Consider the following 8,871-nt stretch of genomic DNA (forward strand, 5'->3'; position numbering starts at 1 on the left):
CATAATCGATTATTGGAGTAATCATTTGGTCCATAAACGATCAGAAAATGTTAAAAATGTTGTAAATGATGTTCTCGAATGTCTTGTTTTGTCCGAAAACCAAAATGATTCCGTTTGAATGATTTCTTTTGAATGATTTCTTTGTTATATGGAGCCACAAAAATTAAGAATATATTCACATTTAAGAAGCTGAAGCAATCAGAAATTGTGTTTTTAATCATGAAACAAGCTTCAAACCGATTAATCGATTGTCAAAATAGTTGACGATTCATTTTGTAATCGCTGAATCGAGTAATTGTTTCAGCTCCAGCCGTGACGTTGTTTTATACAACAACACAAGTGATGAGCAAAGCAGTTCTTTTTTTTGTAATGAATCATTGGAATCAGTACTAAACTAGTCACTGAATTAAAACACGACATTGTTCGGTTCAGGACCCTTCCAGTGGCGATACTCTCTGGCCTGCACTGACTGACTCACATTTTAGTTTCGGCTCAGCTCGCTTGGAACCTCACCAGAGCAGCTACCAAAAAAAAGCATCAGGTAAAAATTTTTTAGCTGAGCCATGCTAGAAATGTACAATTGAACAGTGCCTTAACACTCCTGAAATCACCACACACCATATTATCATCAGGTGCATGTCGGTGTAAACAGGATGTTGATTTACTCCTCTGCAGTTGTTAGTTTAGTTGCTTAGTTTCTCGCAAGAAACAACAACAGTAAAAATGTAAGAGCAGTTAGAATTAAGCAATTTTTTTCCACATGTTGTGGCTAAAGGGATCATAGATAACTCCGTCATTGTCAATCTCCGTCTCTGCCCATCCACACTAACACACAGCCCTGGAGTTTTTAAATGAAAACAGAGCCTGCAGCATTTTCACACTTGGTTTTCAGGAATCTAAACAAATCTTTGATAGTGTGGACGACAAGTGCACCAGAGCAGAATTTATATATTGTAAACAATAATGGAGTAGCGGGGGAAGTAGCTTGGTTAAATTTTCTTTTGATCATATCTGCAGTCACTTATTCTTATATTTCTCCTGCCTGTTCTTCAGTCTCTCATGTCCTTCATCAAACATATGCACAGATCAAGCAGCTTTTAAAATGGTTCAAAGTGAGATTCAGTGTGGCATCTTTGTTTATCATCCTGCCTGCAGCACCACTACCAGTCTAAAAGACAAAGTTTCTATCCCACTGATGAGTTCATTATGCAATTGATGTTTTCTTTTTTCTTTGCCATATTCAAACAGATTATCTCATGATGTCAGCTCAGTTCCTTCCCCTCTCTCACATGAAGTAAACGTCTTTGGTTTTGTGCCGTTTGTGATTAATGGAACATCAAAAGCTGGTCTCAGTGTCTCAGTGTGATATATTCCTGAGGATATGAGTCTGCCAGAGACACATTAACATCATTACTGAACAAGAGGCAGACTATAGAGAGACTGAGTGACAGAAAGGGGATGCGGAAGCAAACAGGAAGGAGATGTTTATTTTATTTTTTTGTCCGGAATGTAATGTATATTTACCAGTGAATTTGATGATGATTGCTTCTGCACACTGCATGAATGATGGAGAGAAAATCTGCGCCCAGGTTTCTCATAGGATTACTTACTATCAATTTGGTGCTTCAGTTCAAATGGATGGCAGCACCGTCTTTCTACATCCATTACAATAATCACATTTCCCCCTTTTCTCTTTTTTTTTGCCCAGTGGCAAAGAAGTTAGACACGTACAAAAGGAAACTTGGCTGCTCATCATGAGAAGACAGCTATATTTATCTGCGAATGTAGCTCTCTGCTAGGCTTAGAGGCTAATTACTGTGAAGAAATGAACATGAATAAAAATGAAATGCAATTGTGCAACAGTAATTTGAATAGTGGAACGGCATATGGGGGACATTACTGCCGAGTTTTACCACTTACGCTCTGACATTTGAGTCGCGATATTCATATCCAGTCTCGGGATCCTTTCAGATAAAAAAAAACCTTGAAAGTCTTCATTCAAAGCATTTAAGCCACTTATGTTGGGAAAAGTCAAAAAGGTGTTGTCTGTTTACTATCTTTGAAAAAAGTATGTTTAAGGAATAGATATTTTGCAAAATATTTTCCTGTCACACCAAACTACAGCTGTTTATCTTATCTCAGCACAAGCTGTCATTAAATCAATCTGAATCACCAGTTGTATCCACTTTATATCACAATTCCTGCATGAACGAAGGAGGGAGAAAACATCATCTCTTATAGAATGTTGTTATTTTTGGATTTAGCCTGTTTCCCTCTGCTCAGCAAGAAAGCAAATAAGCATATTTCTAATATCACTAAAAAAATGCTGCTACACAAACTGAAGGGCAGTGTTGCTGGGTCTTGATGGGAAAAGTCAATGACTCATACATCACGTTCTGCTGTTGATGCAGCCTGGAGCAAGAAGCTTAACCGCTCTGCAGTAGCTACTCGTTGGACATCAGTGTGGGAGCTGCACGAGTCAGAAGACGGAAAGAAAAATGTATTAAAATTAAATCTCATTGTGTGTCTGTGATTCCCTGGTGGCGTCAGCATGAAGGATGTAGAGCCAGAGGGCGGTGCAGGATGGAGTGTTCCTGGAAGACGGTGCTGCTGCTGGTGTGTGCCTCTCTGGGGGTCCAGTACACGGCCATCCACACACTGAGGGACTCGCTGCCTGGACCCTGTCAGGGAGCCTACAGGTGCCAGAGCAGACATCACAGAGGTAACGCTTCAGCAGCCAGAGCAGATTATCACACACGCACACTATACTGCCTCCAAACATATATATATGTACTGTATATGGATTTATATACGCTCATGTTTAATGCAAAAATAATGAAAAATTCATTTGTATCATAACAGAATTAGGTTCCCCAGAGCACCAGCAGGGAGCAGACACTGACACACACACACACACACACACACAACACTCCATCGGTAACAGTGACGTTGTCCATATATTTTAGCAGTTTTGAAGACAGCGTCGAACAAAGTAATTCGGTAAAGAAAGAAATCAAGGAATCAAGCTGCGGCACCACACCGTCACTGAAGCAGCTGAAAAAGCAGATTGGATCATCACTAATTAAGGGAATTCCCAAGAAGTGGGGAGGATAGAGAATTGAAATATATGTGATTCATTTTACAATTATCCTCCAATTTATCTCCATTAATCCGCCCTCTCTTAGCACAGCTGCAGCTTTGCCGGCACAGAGCTCCTGTGTACAAAAGCAACATCCCTGCTGCAATCAACTCCTCATCAGCAGTAATTACATGTTAGCTATTTGCACTATATTTAGAGATCCTCCATTTCATAAACCCCCCGCTCGGCTGATACCCACAAGCAGACAAGCAATTTACCCATGCCTGTTTACCCTCTAAATTATTCACACTTTATTGCCGAGATGCAGTGGTTAACTTTCTCCTGAAGTCATTACAGTCCGACTTACTTTCACTTTTATCAGCTTTTTAATAAGAATGTAAAGAGAGGAAACAAAAAAGGTTATGAAATAACATTTCATAAAATGTGTTTAAGGGCTGTCAAATGTTAAAGTGATTTATTACATAAGTTCAACAGTTAATCGGTTAATTAATCATGTTTATTTTTCCATAATATTATTAACAATGTAAAGCAACTCTTACCAGGTTATATCGATTGGGAATAAAATGCAATGCAAATAAAGTCCCTTTATGATTTGGTTATATGACTTTGATTATTTTAAATCCAAAATAGTGCATTTAGTCTGAGGTAATAAAATGTAACATTTGCTCTTTGCAGGTCTTTCAGTTTAGTCGCCTTGACATAGACTTTGTGTTAGTGTTGATGAATGAATCAGGCTGCAGCGCTGATGAAACGCAAACAATCTAAAAATAACAGAGTGATTCTGTGACACACGGAAGCAGCTGCATTTCTCCCCTCACCATCTGATTTGATTCAGTGTTTATTTGGAAGGGACATTGCACATTAATGAACATGAGTATGGAATACAAATGTAAACATGCCAGAGTTAAAGCATAACTGCCAAATTGTATCCACAGTCACTTGGTAGAAAAAATAAATAATACACAAAACAATAATACAATCTAAGATGAGAAAAAGTGCTTTATAGTCGCAATAAATATTGAGTGCATGTTTAATAAAGTTATTATGTATAAAATGTAAAATATGACCAAAGCAACAAAGCACCATTCAATCACTCAAGTCAAAGACAAAGTCCTGTGCACGTATGCATATGTATATGTAAGCATGCACCACACGGTAACAATGTATAGAAGAGAAAACAAAAAGCAAGGCAGATGTACACAGCACACAGGTACGTACGTATGTACTGCTGCAGACAAGCAGGCGACCTGTGAGTACACTGTTGGTTGTTTAGAAGCCAGTTTTTGAGTAGCTGCAGCTACTTTTCGGTTGAACTCTGCATTTACACTGGTTGACACTTGGGGAGACAACCCACAGGATGGGCTTGGCTGCTTCACTGGAAATGGTTAGGCCCAAATGGAAATATAAGTGATGTTACTTTGAAATCCTCACCTCAAAGGCTTAAGGGGGCACAGAATCTCAGCATGAGTCCACTGTCTTGAGCTCTTATCCTCCATTGCTTTGTTCGAAAGAGAGCCAAGCAGTGTTGATAGTGTCCATGTTTACGTCAGGGTCGTATTTTAAAGATATAGGCGTTGCATTGATGGCAGAGGCAAATGCACACAGTGTGTTTCTTATCTGGTTTATTTTCACATACGAATGAGGCTTGTCACCAATCTGATGATATATGAATCCATGTGCAATGTTTTTCCTGCTTACACTTTCATGGGGGCTCATATCTGATTTGTACATGGGAGGAAAATATGAGCCACACTGTTGGTGTTGTGGTTAGCCATCTTGATTTCAGATTTCGGGATTAGACAAATTGGACACCAAATTGACCGTGAGAATGGATAGTTCCTGTCCAGGTTGTATCCCGCCTTGTGCCTTAAGTGAGCTGGGATCGGCACCAGCGACCCTATAAAAGTGGTAGAAGATGGATGGATGGGTGGGAGGGAAATATCAGGGAAATATCAGAATTAGGGAATTTGCACAATGCAGCCTTCTTTATTTCACTTCCTGAAGAAACAATCAATCCATTTGCTTTTTTCCCCAAAGTCTCAGTGTACTCCACAAAACAACTGGCTGTTTGTCAGAGTAAGCACCTCTGACACACTCAAAATGAAGTGCTACATACAATTATCACCTCAACACTGACATACCCGATATGTTGTTTAGCTGTGCGATACTGATGCCAGTTACATCATGTTTTGGTTAAAAGGACTCAACTTTTCTTTCTTCAAGACTTCAGGTGGAGATCCGTGTGCGATGGCAGCTGGTTGCCTGTGGAATTGCCTCGGAAGCACATCCTGCTGTTTGCTACCACGCGCAGTGGCTCCTCCTTCACCGGACAGCTCCTCAACCAGCACTCAGGGATTTTCTACGTGTTCGAGCCTCTCTACCACGTTCAGCAGGCCTTCACCAACTCCAGCAGCAGGCTGCGTCGCACCCTGGACCGACGAGCCCTGCTTGGAGCTTACAGAGACCTCCTCCTCAATCTATACACCTGTGACCTTCACTTCATGGAGAATTACATACGGCCAGAGCCCCAGGACCATGTCACAAGCACCTTCTTCCGCCGAAGCTCGAGCCACGCCCTGTGTTCCCCTCCTGTGTGTTTGGAAGGAGGGAACACGTTGGCCTCTGATCCACCTGATGAAACCTGGTGTCCTAAGAAGTGCGGGGCCCTTAACCTTACTTTAGCTTCAATGTCATGTCTGTCAAGAGGGTATGTAGCCATAAAGACCGTGCGGGTCCCTGAGGTAGGGGACCTACGGACCCTGACTGAAGATCCACGGCTGGAACTGAAGATCATACACCTGGTGAGGGACCCCAGAGCCATCCTCGCCTCACGCATGATGGCGTTTTCGGATCAGTTCCGTGCTTGGAAAATATGGAACGCAACTGGAAGGCAACCTCGCTACGTGGACCTGTCACAGATTACTAGCACCTGTAAGGACATGTCTGCCTCTGCAGAGACCGGCCTGCAGAGACCGGCGTGGCTCCGAGGACGTTACTTACTGGTGCGGTACGAGGACCTGGCGTTACAACCGAAGGAAAAGGCCACCGAGATCTACAGGTTCGTGGGACTGGAGATGGAGGACAGGGTGCAGATGTGGATTGCAAAAAACACCAACAGCAACATGTCATCTCCGTCTGAGTGGAACTACAGGTACTCCACGACCAGAGACTCCAGAGCGACAGCAGAGAGCTGGAGGCTTCGGCTCGGCTTCGACATCGTGAGGACTATACAAAATCTGTGTAATGACACTCTGGCCTTGCTGGGATACAAGCAGGTCCACTCTGCAGCTGAGCTCAGAGACCTGTCCCATAGTTTAGTGGAGCACAGGACCTTTGAACCACACACATGATAGATATCATTTACTCGTTTATTTATTGAGGTTTGCACTTTAATTTTTTTTAAAGTTTAATTTATTAAATAAATTTTTAGTCTGTTATAATGTTGAAAGAATGGATGTATTAAAGATGTACCTTTGCTTTCGTTGGTTTTGTTTAAGATGTTAGGAAGGAGCCAAATGTCAAGCATGTTTGATGCTGGAAATGTTCTGATCCAGATAAAGGCTAGAGTGTTCTGCGCTCCTGTATGTCTTCATTGAAAACTTGTGTTTTACAGACAGTAAAAAAAAATCTCTCTCTCTCTTTCACTCATACACACACTTCAAAGAGTCCAGGTACCATTTCAGAGTAAATCTCACTTTGAGTCAGACCAAAAGTGACACCCCCGCAGGTGAGGCATGCTGTAGAAAGAGGATTTGTGTCTTAAAAAAAAGAAGAAATTATAACTCCCACCTTCTAAATGTCTCTCATGCATTTTTGAAAAGGACTAAAATGCCACATGTTCTTTTCTAGTGCCAGAGCAACTCTGTTTTATATGTGGGAATTTAAAAAAGAAAAAAGAGAATATATTGTTGTATAGTGTTTGTAAATACTTTATTACTGTGAATACTCAAAGTGATTAAATGCAAATGTGCCCATGTTAGGTACTGGATATGTTCAGACATTTCTGTCTGTGTGCTGTTCATATTTTTTAGACTTTTTAAAATAAATTATTCATAAATAACATACTGCTGAAATCTTGTTGCAACCATTTCTGTTTGATGTGCGCTTTTATATCTTTAATCCTGAGAGGAAAGTGGATAAGTGTTGCAAACGGAGGACGGTGCAAAATCGTTGTCTTTTATGTTTTTAACCCTCTGCATTTGGTTTGCTCTGTGTTTCATTGATCACGTTTCTTTCCTGGTGATATTTCTGCCGTCCTAGGTATGTTTCCGACCAAAGACAGAAACACTTCTGTGACTTCGACTATGAGCCTCTGAAGAACACCAGCATCGTTCTGTTGGTACCAGCTGTCTGCAGCAGAGTATAGCCAGAGATTAGGCAGTTGCACGTTCTCCACTATTTCCACCATTTGAAATCCGTCTCCGTGTCTAAACAGAGAAAGCGAGCGTGCCATCTCCAGACACCAGCCCATTAATTTCCAGCTGTTCTCTTGAGATAAATAATGAAAGTAGTTTCTGACGAAGAACTACTTGCTTGAATCGTAGCCAAACCACTGATTAGCTGTGATTTCTTCGCCTTTCAAATGCCAGCCATGCTTCTTTCTATGGAGGCTCCGGTTGTAGCCTGCTGGGAGCTTTGAGCTTTCACACTTATTCTGCCAATGAAAGCCACTCCAAAGTGAGAGAAGGTATATAATGTGAGTGGAACGGTTATGCCGCTCTTTGAGCACTATTTAATATTAGGTAAATGTGGCCTTTTATAATGAAATATATATTTAGAAACCAACTACACCACATAGTTATTGTAGCTGCAGACACCAGGGATATTCCAGCGCAGCTCAAAGAATTGATCTACAAATCCAGTAGAGGAGAAACAGGATTTCAGATGCATGGAGAAAAGAGTGGCCATCTCTCTTTGAACTTAATCTGCAAGGCTATACAAACTGGCCATAAAGCAAAGCTTTATGACACCCGCGGAAGATGTGCTTCATCGGTTTTTCCATCCCCACCCTGAGAACCAATGCTGCGAGTGGCCTGAGTCAGCTAATTACCCATTTCTTTGCACTCAATACTAGCAACTCATTTCTCGTCTCCTTAACGGTGCCGACAAATTTACAGTCCAACCAATAAATACTTATAACAAATATAAGATGCATGTGGATATTGGAAAATGCAAAATAGCACAGTTAATCTGCACCAGTGGTTCTCAACCCTTTCTTTTGTTAGATGAACTCCAGTACTTCTTTATTTCATCCTTTACTTCACTACATCCTTTACTAAATGTTTATCTTTGAGCAAACGTCAACATATTCATTCAGCCTCCTCTAATAACAGCACAGGTGAACTGTGGACTGGCTTACTGACCTGCTTTAACATCATTTTAAGACTTTTAATGCAACATAAATTGGTCTTCATTTTTAAAATCAAATAGTTTTATTCTTTTCAGTGTGCACGCTCAGAGCTGTAGATGTACCTTTGTGGTACAAGTACACCTCGACATTGTGACACAATATTTGACAAATGATAAATATAAACATGTATCTATTTTAGTATAACTGATGCCAATAGACATCAGAGTGTCTGTGTTGTCTTTCCCTGACAGACTTCAGTGAGAGGAAGAGTAAAAAATATGTTCAGCCCAAGATATTATTATTAAAAGTTGAAGTGAACATTTTTAATCGGCAAATGGTTTGTGTTCATGTGGAGAAGGGGACACAGACATCTGTCACATGCAGGGCAACACTTGATTTCCTTCTGCCTGTTTCGCTTTCA

The 8,871-nt window shown here is 40.9% G+C and overlaps 1 protein-coding gene across 1 annotated transcript; it reads left to right on the forward strand.

Annotated features, from left to right (window-relative positions):
• Window positions 1-2,526: 2,526 nt before the first annotated feature.
• Window positions 2,527-6,450, forward strand: LOC310930512 (carbohydrate sulfotransferase 1; the record flags this gene model as incomplete). Its single annotated transcript, XM_083893528.1, has 2 exons — window positions 2,527-2,722; window positions 5,324-6,450. Exons 1-2 carry the CDS (start codon window positions 2,584-2,586, stop codon window positions 6,448-6,450), a joined length of 1,266 nt encoding a protein of 421 aa, XP_083749654.1. The 5' UTR covers window positions 2,527-2,583.
• Window positions 6,451-8,871: the final 2,421 nt, after the last annotated feature.

The sequence above is a fragment of the Microchirus variegatus genome (genome assembly GCF_963457635.1).
Source record: "Microchirus variegatus genome assembly, chromosome: 8".
In the NCBI taxonomy this organism is placed as follows: Eukaryota; Metazoa; Chordata; class Actinopteri; order Pleuronectiformes; family Soleidae; genus Microchirus; species Microchirus variegatus.